At 36.8% G+C, this 19479-nt stretch overlaps 1 protein-coding gene across 2 annotated transcripts; it reads right to left on the reverse strand.

Moving 5' to 3' along the window:
• Positions 1-5695: 5695 nt before the first annotated feature.
• LOC141830610 (transcription factor bHLH130-like) lies at positions 5696-7516 on the reverse strand. 2 transcript variants are annotated; one of them, XM_074718016.1, is made up of 6 exons: positions 7420-7516; positions 6767-7332; positions 6304-6671; positions 6146-6211; positions 5989-6057; positions 5696-5923 (listed from the first exon to the last, which is right to left on the reverse strand). In XM_074718016.1, the coding sequence occupies exons 2-6, from the start codon at positions 7260-7262 to the stop codon at positions 5855-5857; spliced, it is 1068 nt and encodes a 355-aa protein (XP_074574117.1). In that variant the 5' UTR covers positions 7263-7332; positions 7420-7516; the 3' UTR covers positions 5696-5854. The 2 variants fall into 2 exon arrangements, with proteins under 2 accessions (XP_074574117.1, XP_074574124.1); XM_074718023.1 differs by having other exon boundaries at positions 6767-7344.
• Positions 7517-19479: the final 11963 nt, after the last annotated feature.

Here is a 19479-nt window from a genome sequence, read left to right on the forward strand (position 1 = left end):
GTTTATGAAAAATGAGATTGCACTAGAAGCCTGAAAATGATGAGTGATGGCTCAAGAGAAACAGTTGACGATTATTCTAACAAACTAACGCTCTTAAGAAATATTTAACATGATGTTTCAAATGTCAAAAAGGAATTTTAAATTATCAATTGCATCTTCATATGGAAGCAGGTTATGTGCAATGCTCCCTCATTTTTATTCATCAGCAAACATAGTAAAAATTAAAGGTGGGATAATAAGGGAAAAAATAGGTGGTGCAAGAAAAGGATTAAAATGTCAGTAATCATTTTGGTTTAGAAATTAGCCCGGAATGAGTAAAAATAACTCAGAATGTCTTATTAGTAAGAATCTCTAGAGATGCAAGGATGAGTGTCTTTGTATTGGATGAGAACATCAATACTTGTAGCATACAAGTGAGATCAATACAATACATCCCCATAGTAAATATTGCTTGGTATTGTAAATTTGTAACAGGTTGATTCGCATGTGTATCAATATATCTTGGCTGACAACTACAAGTTGAACTAGCATAGGTACAATATCTGGATATAAGTAGCTCTTGGAGTTTCATTTTATTACACACCGTATGATATATCAGAGGCATAGTAATAGGAAGGCTGTGAACATTATGATCTTCAATGATTTATTGAATAGTTATTACTTAGCAGTTATATTTTTGTATTCCACTGTATAGTATTGTAAAAAATAAGCCTTTGATTGACCCAAATTATATGTTTATTGAGAAATTATTTGTAATTGGGTCTACATTAGGTTCAGATTGGATTCGAACGACTTAAATTGGGTTCCCTAAGCTTTACATTTGTCACACTTGATACATATGAGGATGCTAACTAACAATTTTGCATACATGAAAGTAAGTGGAGGTTTAACAGCCAATGGAGTTTGAATTTACTATAAGAGAAATTATGAGAATGATTAAACCATCATGGGATAAAACATTTAAGAAACGTATTTCAAATGCCAGGAAAGATGAAACAAAAATGCTTCTTTTGCGGAGCAATTAAGTATAGCCAAGTAGATAATAAAAGGAAAATAAGTTGAGATGATATTGACATATTCAAAAGTGAGAACTAGATTCTACAATTGAAATTGATGAATCAATTAGAGAGGAAGATGTAAGAGATAGAGGGGGTAAATTAATGAAATAAAAAAATAATTAATTTGAATATTACTAGCAATGTAACCTTCCATAAAACTCAATAAAATTATAAGATGTATAGCTAATCCTAAATATTTGGGACAAACACAGCTTGTCGAGGATGATGATTGAAGATGATTGCGAAAGCTCCTTTTCAGCAGCAAGAGAGCTACGGGAGTTTATCTAAAAATTGATGAAATGCTTGACGAAGATAGTGATGATCAAGACAACTGCGAAAGTCGGAAGATATGACAATATTGCGAAGCAATAAAGCACCTTTTACAGCAGCTAGAGAGACACGTGAGAAAATTTTATCTAAAATTTGATGAAACTGAAAATCGTAGATCGGACTCCCTATCCAAGTGAAAGGTTTTGAAGCCATTTGACTCCAAATCTACAGATAGCTTCTTCAGCTCGTTTGCAATGTGTCCGAAAATTAATGCCCTTTACGGGAATTCACTCTCTAAACCCCCAAACAATCGGACCAATTTCTAATTTCGAAACGAGATGAACAAATGCGACTCACCGCTGCTATCCGTCGGCCCGTAATCCATCGCCAGACTCCCACACCGACAAAGATCCGAATAAACGGACCTTTCCAAATCACCGAAACCGCTGTCAAGAAGAGTAGCAGGTAGAAAAACCGATCCGCCTCGAGCAAATGCTCCGCCTGATCACCACCAGAAGCGAATCAATCCAGCACGGGAATGCGGATTCGAGCCGCGACTGCAAGCCCGAGAGGGGAATTCGAGCAATCGTCGGCGTCGCCCGGAGGGGGAGGCGAGATTGCCGAGAGGATTTTGGAGTCGATCGAGCCCGTGAAGGGTGACCCGCAAGCAAAACCCTCTCGCGGCGTCGAAATCGCTTTGTTGAGATCCGGAAATGGATCTGAAGCTCTGAAGCTAAAGGGAAACGTCGAGATTGGCGAGTGTTTTTTTGAAAGGGCATTAAAGCCGCCGCCACTCGCGACAGTTGCAATAGTTCACACAGAGAGAACGAGGACATATTGTTTAAAAACCCATGAAAAATGTAAACAAAATCTACGTGGTAGTATAAATCAAACGGAACTAGTTAATATTTAAAGAAGAATATGTGTGATGCAAAATTAGTTGACTTTTTTCAAAATCAATTTAGTTGGAGTAAAAAAATTAGTAAAAAGCAAAAGTACTTTAACTTTATTATTATTATTATTAATTTAGATATCTGATTAATCTCGAATGTGGATGATCCGAACTTACGATTAAATAAATTTAGAAAATCTAGAAGGATCCTGATACTCCATTATTATTAGTGGTTCAAATTCCATAAATATTCAAAAATATCCAATATGAATCCTCATCGTTAAGAATAATCTTTATCTTTTATCATGCATTGTGCCCAAAAGATACATCCCAACTCTAATGAATTATCAAACGTGCGATTCTTTTATAAAAAATCTTGGAGATGTGGATCATTCAAGGCACATTAGTATGATGTACTCCTCTTGTTCAAATTAGAGTTTGAAATCAAACTTCTCTTCAGGGGATAGATGGGACGATTCAGGTGAAATCCAATGTAGATCTAACTTTTTATTCACTCGTGGGATTTGAGCAATCCAGGGAACTACCGCAGCTTCTCTCTTCTTGAAAATCCATATATCCCTTATCAGTGTATGGATAATTATCTCTCGAGCACAGGTTTAAGTTCAATCTTAATGGAAAAATAAAGCACCTAATAACACATTTTCACATATCAAGAATTACGAGATCATCCTTTTTATTTTGAGATGGATACACGTTATAATAATTATTTATTAGTGGCTATGTAAAAAAATCACATTTTTATATTTAGTAGATCTTATAAGTCCATTTTATTTATTTTGTTAAATTTTAAATTTTAAAATCAATTTAGAAATAATAAATTTAGATGGTATTTTGGGAGATAAGTTCCCATTTGATAATATTTATAAAAAGAGTATCCATTGGATATGATTCGTTAAAACTTCATATACTGTGTGTCGCACGGTCTGTCCATGCGACCAAAGATTTCAGACATTCAGATGGCGTCAATATTATTTTATAATTTTTTATTTATTTTTATTTATAATTAAGTTATTTTTAAAAAATTTAAAAAATTAAAGATTGGATTATATAATAATTTTGATCAAATTAAATTAAAAAAATATTAAATTAATTTATATTAAATATGTTTGGTAGAGTTGTCAAACGGACCAACCTATGACAGAACGGGTCAATCCATTAAAAATTCATCATTCTGCGAGACAGGTCGACTAATCAACTTGGCGGGTTGGAAATCTCCAATCCAACCCAAGGCAGATTGTGGGTTAGACGGACCAATCCACGACCCTGTCAAAAAAATAAAAAAAAAATTTAAAATTTAAAATTTAGATTATAGTTTAAATTAATAGGTTGAAAATTTTAAACTTAATTGTAACTTAGAGGGATAAAACTCACTAATTCATTGAATTTTTTATTTTAATTTTAAATTTTAAAATAAATTAATAAACTTTTTCAATGCACGGACCAACCCAAGTCTGCCGCGAGCAAGGACGGATCTAGAAATTATATTTGGGGAGGCTTGAATTAGAGTTGATGGGAATACTTACTTTCATCGCAACATCTTACTCTCCTCCTCTTTCTCACTTCACCGTTGACAACAAGCGGCAAAGCCAACTGCTTTTTGTCTTCTCCAAAGGAGACATTCAACATCTATTACTATCGAATATTAATCTCACTACCTCGATATATTCTAAATTATTATTCAATATTTGTTACTATCGACTAAATTATTTGTTGTTTGCTGGACTTAGGGCGAAGGATAACAAGGCTAGATAAAATAAAAATTAGAGATTCCTATTATTGGATGAAAAACTACTATGGTGACTTGTTTTTCCCACTATTGGCATTTGGTCGAAGACTAGAAATAAAGTAAAGCCCAAAAACTAAAAGATAAATTAAACAATAGGAACTATTGTTAGTTTGCTTAAACTGAACAAGGGAAAAAATAAATAAATAATAAAAACAACTACAAGAATGAAAGGAAAAGAAAACAAAAATTTTATCCTCTTTTTTGGTGGGTTCAAGTAGCTCCGACAATAATAAAAGATAAAACAAGGGTTGCTCTTATTGGAGAGGAAGGATTAGGGTTGTTGGTCAGTTAGAAAACAAGAAAAGAAAGAGACAAATGAGTGCTACAACTTTTGAGAAGAGAAAGAAAAAAAACAAAGCACTGCTATAGGAGAAAGAGAAGATAAAAACAATTAAGTTATAGTTGAGAAGAAAAAAAAATGAGGAGGAAGGAGAAAATCAGAAAAAAGATCATCATCAGAAGAAGAAGAAGAAGCCAGTGCATGGAGGCTTGTGTGTGAGGCGGTGGGAGCGATGCACTATTTTTCTCAAAAATTCCCTAATTGATTTTAAATTGGTTAAACCGATTTAATCTAATTAAACACGTCAACCATAATTTGGTCAAATCAGATACAAATTAATCCCAATTTGAACCAACATATTTTTCATCTTCGCACTTACCCGATAGATTTCCTGCGACCCCAATCCGATTTTAATCCAACACCTTCATTTCGTATTCAATGATTCAATTAATTAATTTATTTATTTTGTTAAAAATTTAATATCTAATATAATAATATAAATAATAATAAACTACGTGGGACTTATTTATTTTGGACCATGTGATCGCTGGGCTATAGCCTAGGGCAGCCTTCACGTGGCTTCGTCTTTGGCCACGGGCTAATCCATGCGGGTTGCGGACCTAGACGGATCAATTCATCTAAATTCATCTTAAAATGGGTTGATAAAATTTTAACTTAATCCACTTAAATTGTTTGATAGGACAGGCTAACCCAACGAGTCCCCTAAATTGACGGCTATAATGTTCGGATAATTATGACCTTAGCTGCTATAAAATATATTAATATTTTTAAGATGAAAAATATATCAGATTATTTATTTATAAAAAAATGAATAACAACAAACATGATTAGGTTTTTTTTTCTTCTGGTAGATTCTCTCTGCGTTCGGCCGTCTGCTTTTCCTTTTCAGCGAAGGAAGGAAGGAAGGAAGAAGGAAGCCCCCTTTTGCTGTGCTCTAATGTTCATCCCGTGGTCCTGCAAGGGACCACTGGCATCACAAGATCCACAGCAGAATCCTCTACCTTTGCATTAAATACTTACTTCCCAAACAGGGTTCCATCCCTTTCCATCTATGACTACTCAAACACAGTTCATGGCCTCAATAATTCCCCAAAAGCATTTCTGAATATTGGCTGGCTGGCTAATCATTCACCTCTGAATCACTGCAGAAATATTTGCTTTTTGATGCGAGCCAAAACAACCTCGCTCTCCCTACAGCTCACGTATGATTTTGTTTCTTGTTCTCATTCGGAAAAAGACATGCTGTACTTTGATTAAAATCCAAGACACATCAGCCCACTTCCTTTGCAGCAAAGCGCGCACACACGGGAAAATGAAAGTTATCCAAAAGGGACAAGTTCCTTTCTCCATTATTATACACCCAGTCGAATAAAGAATAGGATAAGTTTTAGCTTTTAATCATCAAGTTCATGGAATCGACAATGTTGTTCTCGGTTAAAGAAGATGGAATACAAGCATACATCTGAAGATTATTTACAGATTCTTCATGAAACGCAGATTATTATCTACATGGATTTTTCTGTTTTCTACTTCTCAAGCTTCTGCTTCTGCTTGCCAGATGAACAAGTGCAGCTCGACCGGCTCTCGGAAAGTGTCTGCATCATCAAAAAAACACATGAGCAACGTGACTGGCGATCGTTCAGACGATAGACGAAAATACCTGAACTTGTTCTTGGAGATCTTTGATGTAGCTGATGGCCAGACCTAACATGTCTGCAGTGTTGGTTTGCTGGCAGTAAAAGTAGATGGATTCGAGAACTGTGAGAAATTACCAGTTAAAGTGTTGTTTAATTTAACGGAGTAAATAATCATAATACCGTATCCATGTTTGGGACTAGTTCCTGCAGCTTCTTTATTCTTTCACTGATTCTTGTTCTCCTCACCTGAAAAAGAAAACTAAAAGTGAACAATTTTTCTTTTTTGAATGATTTCTGTTATGAGATTAGATCGAAGATTGTGTTATCAGATTGAGTACTCTCTCGGCTATGCTTCGGGGATGAGTTGCGCAACCTCGCTTGGCTCGGATCTTGCATGGGACTACTGTCTCCTGGAAGTGCAAGTAGTTTTCCATGGTGGCCATTTCCGGCGAGGGCTTCGGCGGCAAGCTGAACTGATGGGGCAGAGTCGGCACGTGATTCCTCGCCTCGAGTTCTGTTGGATTGAGATCTTCGATCGTGTTCTTTCCCCGCGAAAAGTTCTCCCAATTGCTTGACGGAAATCGAGGAATGTAACCGCTGCTGTCGTCGGAGCTGCTGCCGGCGATGACGACCTCGGGGATTTGGGACATGATGGGGGTTTGGATTGAAGAGAAGCTGATTTGATTCTTTGATATGTTCGGATATCCTTGAAATACGAAGATTTTTGGATTGCTTGCGATTATAAAGGATGGAATCCAGAATTTCTGAGAGGGAGCTGCAAAAAAGGAGGAAATTTTGTACCAGCATTCGCGTTGAGATGCGAGAGAACTCCGGCGGGGGAACTTCTGTGCCTTACGAGATTTGAGGAGCCGGAGGCGGCGCCGCCGCCGTTCTTAGTTTGCTCCATCACCCTCGCGAATTGCTGCTGCTGCTGCTGGTGGTTTTGCTGCGAAGCAGGGGAGAAAAGAGCTCCGCTCCGCTCCGCCGACGCCGGCGTAGCGAACTGAGGGGGGAGCGGCTGGGTTGTGGCGGCGCCACCGCGTCCGGGAGGCACGTCGTCGCGGATCTGGATATCCTCCGCTAAAAGTCTACAGAACATGGCGGCGCTTGTTGCAGTCTCGGGACACCCGGAGCTCACCGGGAGGAAATTCTCGCGGAGTTCTCCGAGCAGGGAGCTCGGAGCCGATCGGTAGCGGAGGAGGCCACCGGAGCTCATCGGCTGCTCCTGAGGGTGGTTTCCGGCGAACAGAACGGAGCTTAGATCCTTCGACGCCGGCATCGACGGCGATCCATACATCACTATACACTCCAAAAATCCAATCTTTATCCCGAATCCTCGATCCAAAACCACAAAACAACGCCGAGCTCTGCGAATCAATCTAACAAACTGAAGAATTAAGCAGAACAAAACTTCATATATAAACTCAAGATGAAGAAAGAAAGAAAGAAAAAACCTTTTCCTTCACGGCTGGTCTCCTCTTCCACCTCCACTTCCTAACTCTGCAAGGAACTCCACTCGTTCTCTTGGACCACCGTGAAAAATAATTAAAAAAAAAAAGCTTCCGATCTCATCTTGATTTCCTTAATGATGAATTTTTTATTGTTCTCGACGTCGTCTCCGCGAGCGAGGAAGAGCGCTCACGGACGATTAGAACTCGCTGAGGCGTCACGAACACGCGCCCCCTCGCCGTCATTCTCGGTGGCGACTCTTCCATCGCCGGTGGACCCTACTAGCCGAAGTCTTCCCAGGGCCCATATCTAGTGGCCAATAGAAACGGACCTCCCCGTGTTTCGTGCCTGCGACAACACATGTTCTCGTCCCCATGCATCATCGACATGATTAACATGTCGATGCGGCGTCATCGTACTAAATGGTACAGACTACGTGCGAGCTAGTGATTGGGAGTTTACTATTTTTGCTAAGTGTTCGTTGGATTTTGTTTGCTTTTTGTGGCATCCGACCGAATTTTGAGGTCAATCTACCCCAGGCGAGGGCTGACATTCGATATGGAGTCCCCGCGAAAACTACCAACCTTGTGATTGGGATACGCGGTGCCCCAATGTTGGACCCACGGGCAAGCTGAGTGCGTGGTAAGATTTGGGGTAATCGACCGTTATAAAATACACTTTTAGGTAGCTTAATGAATACGAGAGTAACTGTCGTACCTTGGGGAGTAATAATTGTGCACAGTTAAGACTAAATCCTTAATTATGTTTAAGTATATGCGATTAAAGTAATAATGCCTTTGTGTTGCTAGCTAAGATGTAGACTTATAGGTAAAAATTATTTATGTATTATGTACAATGTAATTTATGTGTTCATTATTGTCAATAAAAAAGTAGAGGATTTTTAAATTTACCTTCTAAGAGCATCCGCAACGCGCGTTAATCGCGCGTTAATAGGGTGATGTAGAAGAAAGAGGAAAGGACGTGGAAGAGTGAGAGAGGATAGAGATATTTAACACGTTCAGAACATTGAACGTGTTAATCGGGACAGTGGATGAGTCCCACGTAGTGCGCGATTGAATTTTTACACGGGGGTCGATCAGTTGATCGACCGCGTGTGGTGGTGGTCGATCAGGTGGTCGACCACTACCATGTGGTCGACCAGTGGTCGACCACCAAAGTGACGTGGGCGTTATAACGCCACGTCCATTGCAGTTGCTCTAACTTTTGACCCCGTTGTTTATTTATTTTTTTCGAGAAAAAAATAAAAAAGGTCGTTTCTTTATTTTTAAATTGTGTTTCATTTTTTATTTTTTATTAAAATGACGTCAGTTTGTGCATTTATTTAAATATCCTTTAATATTATTTTATATTATTAAATATTCCCATTGAGATATAATCAAAGTCCTACATTTAAAATATATGAAGAAAATCATTGATTTATAAGATAGAAGAATATAATTATGAGCACTTAGTTCTAAAGTGGATAATATTTTTACCACCACTAATTGGTTTGGCAAGCCTCTATTCACTCAAAAAACTCTGTCAATTAGTTAGTCCAATCGATTGACAACCCTCAATCGAAGAGACTAATTGATTTGAGTACCTTCTGTGTGCTTGGAATTGCTTACCAATGATTGGATCGACGGAGTAAATCTCGAATGCCGGGTCTAATCCATTGGCAATGCCCAATCGATTTGGAAAGCCTCTGTTCACTTGAGAAAACTCTATCAATCGATTTCACTTAACAACTCTCAGTTGAACAGATTAATCGATTTGAGTACCTTCTTTTTACTTGGAATTGCTTACTAATTGATTGGATCAACTTGTCAATCGATTGATGCAACAATTGAATAAACTTGAATTCTAGGTTTAACCTAATCGATTGGTGGAAATTACCAATTGATTGATGATCTTCAATTGATCCACCAATCGATTTGGTAAGCCTCTGTTCGCTTGAGAAAACTATGTCAATTGATTGGTTCAATCGATTGGCAATGTCCAATCGATTTGGCAAGCCTCTGTTGGCTCGAGAAAACTTTGTCAAACAATTGGTCCAATCAATTGACAACCCTCAGTTGAACATACCAATCAATTTGAGCACATTCTGTCCTATCGATTGATGCAACAACTGAGTAGACCTTGAATTCTGAGTTTAACCCTATCAATTGTGCCAATCGATTGGAGTTGCAAACTTGAAATTTTAGTTTAAGGTTTAGGATTTTTTGCTCATCAATCGATTGTTATACCATAGTAATCGATTGGTGAACCCTAAAATAGGGGTTTTGTCTCTAAACCCTCAAGCATAAGCTTTTATACCCTTGTTTCTCAATTACCTCATGTCAGATGAATCTCATATTTCTTTTATGACGGGAGTTTCTTCGTCTATGTGACTTCATCTACCCTTGCATCCGATATCGTGATTTGCTTTGGATTTTCATCATTTGCTAAGAATTCAATCCTCGATCTTGTTGAACTTTTTTTTTTGCCTTGAATCCGGTCTTCCGACATGCGTGGACTTTTTCTTACCAAGAATTCGATCCTCGACCTTCTTGAACTTTTCTTGCCTTACATCCGATCTTCCGACCTACGAGGACTTCACTTGCACACTCATGACACAAGTGAGATCTACCTTATTAACTTAAATTTAAATAATTATCAATTATTGAAACTTATCATCTGAGGCATAATAGCACCAATAACCTCTTCTTCTTTTTTTTATGTTTGATGATCTATTTAAGTTTATACTAATTTTCAACTTATTATAATATCAATATTTTTATCAATTATTTTTTTGATATTTGATGATCTATTTAAGTTTATGCTAATTTTCAACTTATCATAATATCAATATTTTTAACAATTATTAAACAACACGATCATGTCATGATATTAACATAATAAGCATGAAAACAACAACATCATGTTATAATATCAATCCGATTAGTATACACTTAAATACATTATTTCTCCTACTTTATCAAATATCAAATAAAGTTAAACAGGGAGTGACTAATATAACAACGACGAGCACTCCACCTTAACTTATGTCTTCTTAAGATATAGGGCACACCTCTATAATTTATAAACACCAACACAAAATCAAGAATGGGGCGATCCCCTTTAACTTATGCAACGATAGAGTACGCCCCTATAAGTCCCAATACATCAAACAATTAAAGATGGGGCACTTCCCCACCTACACAATAACCAAATAATGAAAGCAACATGACACTTCTCTATAAAACACATGTATGTAATACATTCATGCAGGATAATATAACTAAACATTAATGATCCAATGGTATATTATAGAGCAAGAGTCAATCATACAAAAAGTGTCCACTATGAGGCAAAATCAGTCAAAAATAGTGTAACATGTGCCATAACAATATCAAAATCTGATGAGAAACAAACTACATCAACCACTACACATCATTCAACTCCTAATCACTATCAAACATCTATGGAGTCATATCATCAACAATTGAAGGAGGTGGTGCAAATTGATGGGAAACTCTTGGAAAATCATTTCGGTTGATTCATGCAGAACAAAAATTTTCTCGAAAACGATTTCAAGTTGCCCTCATAGTCGATCAAACGAAGTTTGATCGACGCATTTAGATCATTGGACTCTTGTGTTTGGTTTACAGGATCCAAGATAAAAAGGATAATTTAATTAACGCGGAAACATTAAATTATACCTTTTCTTCGGACTGTTGTGAAGGATGTGGATGACCCCTTAATTTTCTATTATATTCCTCTCCTCTTCTCGAACGTTGTGTGGGCAACGATCCTTCGAGAATTTTTCCACCAGAATTCTAATCTCCGATGGCTAGCAAACTTTCCTTCCTTCTCTTTATCTTGGAGAAAAGAGAAGAGGACGAGTAGGTGGTGGCTGCCGACCAAAGAGGGGTTCCGGCCACCAAAAGGTTTTTGTTTCGTGTGTCTCAAACCCTTAGCAAGCCTCCTCTTTTATAGCTTAGTCATCTCATAAACTTGGTATGATTTGAATCATAAATTTGGTATGATTTCAATCAATCAGATCAGAGAATTTGGTATGATTTCAGAAGTAACCAATTCGAACCCAGAGGCTTAATCGATCAAGGAATCGATTAAGGCTCGTAACTTTTTCTCATTAAGCCTGGTAATCGATCAGGTGATCGATTACCAGCCTCCGTAATGGATCAGCTAATTGATTACGGAGCTTTGGTAATCGATCAGGTGATCGATTACCAAGGTGTGTAATCGATCAGTTGATCAATTACACTGCTTTGTATGTGTTCGAATGCCTAGTTTCTTTACGAATTCTTCCAAGGCAGATTTGAGGATTTCCAAAGGTTACAGCAAGGACTTAGAGAAGGAATTGGTTTAGGTCTCTGATGGGCTTAAACTTCCCATGTTCTTTATCGAACACACTGTTAGTCCGGATGGAATTAAAATATCTCCACAATGGCATGATATTGTCCACTTTGGGCCCAAGCCCTCATGACTTTATTCTTGGGCTCTCCTCAAAAGGTCTCATACCAATGGAGATATTTTCCATCCTTTTAACCCCATGATCTTTTCCATGTGCTTTAGATGTGGAACTATGTTTGCACCCTTGCAACCTAACAATCCCCCCTCAAACAAAGGACCACAGGCCCCCCCCTGAATTCTCGACCCACCAGGACTTTTTGCCCCTCGGTCCATCTGACCTACTAGGACTTTCACCTAGTCGCAACTAGGACTTTTTGCCCCTCGGTCCACCCGACCTACTAGGACTTCTCACCTGGTGTCTGGTCCTCTTGATTCAGACACGGGAGCACTCACTTCCTTTGTTTAAGGTTCAAAGCACATGGTTAGATTTGGATCATGGCTCATCCGGTGGTTAGTCTGGTGAAGAGCGGTCTCGCTCTGATACCACTTGTTAGTCCGGATGGAATTAAAATATTTCCATAATGGCATGATATTGTCCACTTTGGGCCTAAGCCCTCATGACTTTGTTCTTGGGCTCTCCCCAAAAGGCCTCATACTAATGAAGATATTTTCCATCCTTTTAACCTCATGATCTTTTCTATGTGCTTTAGATGTGGGACTATGTTTGCACCCTTGCAACCTAACACACACAGCTTAAGTCCATCAATAATAACTCATTCCACTAGAGAGTTATTATCGCACTACCGCACCAATCTCATATTACAATATGAGCTTCTTCTTACTATAAGTACATTAATCTCCATGTGTTTAAGATATCGTATGTCCGCCAATTAAATGAGTTACTGACAACTCGAATTTAATCAACTTCTAATCCAAGAGTAATACCACTCAACCTTATTATCATGCGGACAAAGTCCACCTGCAGTGTTTACATGATAATCATTATGAGCTCCTCAAGGGGACATCATCAACCTATTTTTAGGACACAGATTCCATCTATAATCAACAACCCACCATGTACATAATACTACTTCCCAACTCATCGGGCCTTTTGATCTATCGCTCTAAATCTCACCCTTTGATGAATCAAAGAAGTACATACTAAGTACATGTGCTTATTATTATATATGGATTAAGAGTATGTACATCCATAGCAACAGAGATTTGGTTTGATTATATAGTCAGTGTAAATCGAACAATCCTCAGACGGTCTTGCTCAATACACACTTAGTGTACTAGTGTAATTCTATAGTCAAGACAGACTAAGACCAAATTACACTACAACCAATCCAATGGTTTGTCCAATCCATCTTGGTTGTGAACACTGTTTATAATCTATAGTGAACTAATAATATGGTCTTCTGTGTGTGACTCCGCACACCATGTTTATCTACAATATAGATTAAATGGACACTTACATAAAAACTAAATGCAAACATTGACCAAATGTGATTCTTATTTCAGAATGTTTATTTATATAGATAGCTAGGATTCTGGTATACATTTCAACACAAATGACAATGAAAGAGGAGGATGCCCCGATGTTTATGTAGTAAACATCTACACTAGTGAATCAATAGAGGACTATAATGTTATACGACAACCATTGATGTCAAATCCATCCTGAATGTAGGGTCTAAAGGATGTCCGTATCTCCACAATGGCATGATATTGTCCACTTTGGGCCTAAGCCCTCATGGTTTTGCTCTTGGGCTCTACCCAAAATGTCTCATGCCAATGGAGATACTTTCCATCCTTTAAACACATAATCTTTCCCATGTGTTTTAGATGTGGGACTATGTTTGCACCCTTGCAACCCAACAATCCCCCCCTCAAACAAAGGACCACTGGAAGCTCCGCTACCATTTCTCATGGTCCGACTGCCATTTCTCATGGTCCGACTACCATGTCCTCATGGTCCGGCTGTCATGTCCCTCATGGTCCGAGCCTCCCCTACTTCCTTTGTTTTCCCCGAGGGCCCCCACATGGTTAGATCTGGATCATGGCTCATCCGGCGGTTAGTCCGGTGAAGAGCGGCCTCGCTCTGATACCAATTGTAGGGTCTAAAGGATGTCCGTATCTCCACAATGGCATGATATTGTCCACTTTGGGCTTAAGCCCTCATGGTTTTGCTCTTAGGCTCTACCCAAAAGGCCTCATGCCAATGGAGATACTTTCCATCCTTTAAACCCATGATCTTTCCCATATGTTTTAGATGTGGGACTATGTTTGCACCCTTGCAACCCAACACTGAACTCCTCAAATTGTGTATCCATATTTTCCTTGAATTCAAGGATTTGAGATTGAAGATTATCAAATCGACCATAAAAATCAGGCTCGACATCATCCTCATGATCATCCGCTACAATATTCCTAGCGATGACAACATCTAGTGTTGGTCCCTCATCCCTGAGACGCTGCCTTGATCCCTCACCCAACTGACGACCATCTATCTACCTCACGCTATCTCCATACAGCTCCATTTAAGCTAAAGAAAATGATCATACCGTAATTCTAGCATATTTGGACATCATTGATAGCAACTTGACACAGGAAATGTCGATACCCAAGGATGCTAGCCACTTCGTGATAAGATTTTCAAACGACATATGAACGGTGTCATGTACTGATTTGATGAAATGAATGATGCAGTGAAACATGTTTAATGTCACATCTATGTCAACAGTATGACGAAATACATATAGCATAAAAAGATGTTGAGATCTAACCGTAGCTAATGCATGAATCACAATGGGAAGCAAGCAGTTGACAACTTTATAAAGAGCATTGTCAACAGCTAACATTTCAAGAGCAGAAAATGTAGAGATGGAAGAGCTAGGTTCATCTGGATGAGGTCTTTTATAGAAATGCTCATACATGGAAGATATGGAGATGTGCTCATAAGGTAGAGATAATAAATCAGGCAACACAGGGTAGAAACCAAAGTCATTTGTAGAAGGATGACACCCTAAAAATGCATGGAAGATCTCTAGAGTAAAGTCCAAATTGCGTTTAGCGACGTGGGTTCGATATCATAAATCATTCCTAGATGAATGCAAATTGTTGTAGAACTAAGATACTAACTCCTCATTTATGTTACGTTCTCAATAAACAATTGACTCCAACTTATAGTATTGAATGATTTGATGACATCCCAATAATAATCATGGAAGAACTTCTACTCAATCGACTGAGCTAGAATAAGTTTGAATTTATGCGTGTTGAATGCACATCGAAGAGATGCATTCGAGAAGCGAGAATTGATTAATAGTTGAGGTCGGGATGAACCCTCATCGGATTCAATTTACTTTTGCTTCTTTTTAAGGGTAATGAATGATAATGCACCAATAATGCATGAATAATAATGACACAATGATGGATGATGCATGAATGGAGTGCAAACACAAGAAATCAGTGAATCGAACAACAACTTAAGAATCAAACTAAGACTAGCATCTAGGGCTTTACTTTGGCGACATTGGATCCTCAAGAAGATCAAGACGGCATCGTATCGAATGTTAAGCCATCATGAGTTTTCTGGAGAAGAAGCAATCGTCGGAGATGAGTCCTTGCTAAAATCCTAACTCGATGGCTGGAGAAAGAGGGGCACGCAGAGACACAGCTACATCAGTGAAGAAAGGAGACAACAGAGACCCTAAAGGATGATGTTCCAAGGCCTACTGAAGTGAGGGATCGTCAAAGACACACTGGAGAAGACAACGACGACCCACACGATAGTGGATTTAGGAGAGGAATTGAGGGTTGTGAATCGATTAGTTAGGGCACGAGATTTAAAAACATGATGACCAATCGATTGGTAACTCTTCTGCAAAAGGTGGAATCCGCCACCTTAGCGGCCCCACACGGTCGACCCCATGACCATCTATGAGGAGGTAAATCGAGAAACTGCAGTTGGTCACGACGCAGGAGGGTATTGCCTGGCTTCGCCAGGATTCGAACCCTTGTCCTCTTCTGCAAGTCTGCTGCGTCGTAACCAACTCAGCTATGCCTCGGGGACAATCGATTGGTAACTCATACCAATAGATTTGAGTGGCTTAATTGATCTGCACAATCAATTTAGAGCAGTTCTGTGTCCGAGGAAATTCACCACCAATTGATTGGTATAGCCCAATCGATCATCGTGATCGACTTGAATCGGTTCTGTGCTTGTGAAATTCATCACCAATTGATTTGTAATAAGGGTCAATCAATTCAAATTACAAATCCAAAATTTTGGTTTAGGATTTTTGGCTCACCAATCGATTGATATACCATAACCATACCAATCAATTGGTAAACCCTAAAATAGGATTTTTGTCCCTAAACCCTTAAGTCTAAGTACCTTTGTTTCTCAATTACCTCATGTCAAATGAACTTCCTATTCCCTATACTTTGTGTCTGGAGCTCTTCGTCTCCGAGTCTTCATCTACCCTTGCATTCAATCTCACTATTTGCTCGGGTTCTCATCTTTTGTCAAGAATTCAGTCCTCGACCTTCTTGGACTTCCCTTGCCTTGCATTCGATCTTCCGACCTGCATTAACTTCTTCTTGCCAAGAATTTGATCCTCGACTTTTTTGGACTTTCTTTGCCTTGAATCCGGTCTTTCGACCTGCAAGGACTTCACTTATCCTGCACACTCACGACACAAGTGAGATCCACCTTATTAACCTAAACTTTAATAATTATCAATCATTGAAACTTCTCATCCGAGACATGATTACACCAATGATCCCTTCTAATTTCTGAATCGGTTGGATGTATTGTAATAACTACAAAACCATAGCAGTTACAACATACTTAACGTTAAAAAATATTCATATTGTAGCAGCTACGGTTTAATAGTTGTGTACAACATCAATATTAAATGAGCAGGTTAAATCTGTGTTAACAGCTACGATTTCGTAACTACTACAACAGTTGTAACAACTACGATTTCATAGCTGCTACAAGGTGAATGATAAGTGAACATGGTTGAATCCACGTTGTAGTTTCATAGCTACTACAATATGAATATTTTGAACAGATTAAGTATGTGTTATAGTGCAGTTACGAAATTGTAATTACTACAATGTGAATATTATTTAACGTTAAGTTTATTGAATGCGTTGTAGTAGCTACGAAATCGTAGCTATTACAACGCATCTAATCAATTCATAAATTAAAATTTAGATAGGAGATAATGATACTAAATAGTATAGAACAATAACGTAGCAACTACGTTAAGATGGAATATTTAGGTAAATATACACGGTAAAATAGTGAGGTGGGATATTTTTTTATTAAAAAAATTAAAATGGGACGATCTTTTAATGATTTAAAAATAAAAGAACATCTAATTTACTTTTGCCCTTTATTTTTTTCTATATATGTATATAATCAAGCTTATCATTTGATCATGATCTAGCTACCAATATAAAACTATTCAACACCATAGTTTAATTGCAACTAAACTCTCTCTCGATCATGATCTAGCTAACAATATATACCTTCTTTTAAACCAATCTCATATTTCGATCATGATCAATCTATTTTTATTTTTATGTGTGTAATATATAATCACTCTGACTATTTTTAGGGAAAGTTCAACATAATATTTATAAATAATTTTTTTTCTCTAGTCCCTGATAGAGATGTAATTAAGTCTAGCAAAATTGAATTTAATTATATTCAAATTTATTTATTTAATTTTTTATCAAAATAATAATAATAATCTCAATTAACCTTATTGACTATCTCTGAGGTGATCGGTCGGATCCCACGAAAATTTTCCACCGACCACCAGGGTAAATCGGAAACGCACACAATGACTAATCCAGACGCCCAACATCCTTTGATTACGCTCTCCATTTGGAAAAAACTTCCTACAAATATGCCGTAACTGAGGATCGAATTGCGGATGTCTAAGTGACGACCTGGATGTCCTACCACGAACTTTTTATCAAACTTTATTGACAACGTTATTATCTTTATAAATTAAGCATTTATCTATAACATAATTTAAAATTATAAAAAAAATGTAAATATAATATTTAAATAAAATTTTATATAAATTAATAAATAAATTTATTCATAATTTATCGCTGATTTGTTACTGACTGAGTCAATCGTAAACTTATGAGAGCTTAAAGACATAAACTTTAAGCCTTTAAAATAAATCCCTTTAAAAGAATAATAGAAATAATTTATGGTATTTTGGGAAAATGGTTAGTAAAATTAATATTTATAAAAAAAACAATTTTACTAAAATCCAAGGCGTTTATGCGATTAAGACTTAAATTTAACTACTTTTATATTGCGTGTTAATAATCAAGTCATTTATTATTGTCATATTAAATGCCTATATTAATATTGATGCGTCGTACAAATACAATAAACACGAAGCGTTTATTATTGATTTATCAAATGTCTACTTTGATTTTGACATTTCTATAAATAAGACTCCTTTAAAATAATGACATTAATAAAAACGCAATCATTAAATATTTAACTTTGCTTACACATAAACATTGACAAAAAATTCACCCATCCAAATAATATTTCTACTTTTATTGTACTGCATTGACTTGTATTTGCCATATTAAATGTTCAACATCATATCATTTCTACTATTTCATATCTTTTTTGGCACTACACTGATACAGAATAATGTTTTTAAAATTATAATGAAAACAGAGTATACAAGAATTATCATAAATCAAAATTAATATATTTTTAAAAATTTCTTTAATAAATTTATATCGATAGTATAAATTCAGAATAATAAATTAAATTAAATTTTACTATTTTTAATTTAAGTTATAAAAAATTAATTGATAAATCTATACTATTCAAAAATTTAATATTTTTTACATAAAAAATCCTAAAAACTTATTAGTGATATTGATCATCAATTATATCTTGTGATAAATTTTATCTAATATTTATAAATTTAAAATTCATTTCTTAATTTATGCTAGCGGAATCAAATTCAAAGGTATAAATACACTAAAAATTTTTTCATAAATATATTAATTTTAATTTAAAATAATTTAATATTATTTTGGTTCATCAATTAATTTTCAGAGAAAGAATGTTTCAAGAATATAATACATAATACCGAAACTTACGTAAGCGATTTAAAATACGATAAAAAAAATTCCTTAACAAGTCATATTTCATCGTATTTTAAACCAAAAAAAATGTGAAACATAACGAAATCAGCGTAGATTTTAAGCGTATTTCATCGTATTAAAGCTTTCAAATTTTATTTAAACATTGGAGAATCGGAAATCCATATTTACATATAGACCCGACCACGGACCGGGTCCAGCCCGGACCTGGCCCGAGTCAATGGACCGGTTGGCCTGTTGACCCGATTAGCCAGGCCAAACCGATGCTGGGCCGATTAAGGTTCAATGAACTTTGAACCGGCGGTTCAGCCGGTTAATCGGCGGGTTGAACCGCCAGTTCAAACAGTAACAACTGATTTGAGTTTTTTGAACTTTTTTTGATTTTTTTTTCAATGATTTTTATATTTAATATGTGTTCAAATAAAATAAATTTTTCTTAATTTAATTAAATTACAATTTAAAACATCATTGTTGGGGATCAAACCAGGATATCCTGGGACACAGCATATATACTCACCACTATTCTACAACATCTTTTA

The sequence above is a fragment of the Curcuma longa genome, chromosome 1 (genome assembly GCF_044706935.1).
Source record: "Curcuma longa cultivar G26 ecotype Majalengka, Jawa Barat chromosome 1, ITB_CL_G26_1.1, whole genome shotgun sequence".
Classification (NCBI taxonomy): domain Eukaryota; kingdom Viridiplantae; phylum Streptophyta; class Magnoliopsida; order Zingiberales; family Zingiberaceae; genus Curcuma; species Curcuma longa.

Excerpts from the sequence above, each read along its gene's own strand:
- LOC141830610 (XM_074718016.1), bottom strand. The coding sequence starts at position 7,262 with ATGTATGGATCGCCGTCGATGCCGGCGTCGAAGGATCTAAGCTCCGTT. Across the intron at positions 6,672-6,766 it reads GCATCTCAACGCGAATGCTG|GATATCCGAACATATCAAAG; the intron begins GTACAAAATTTC and ends TCGTATTTCAAG. Across the intron at positions 5,924-5,988 it reads ATCTCCAAGAACAAGTTCAG|ACACTTTCCGAGAGCCGGTC; the intron begins GTATTTTCGTCT and ends TTGATGATGCAG.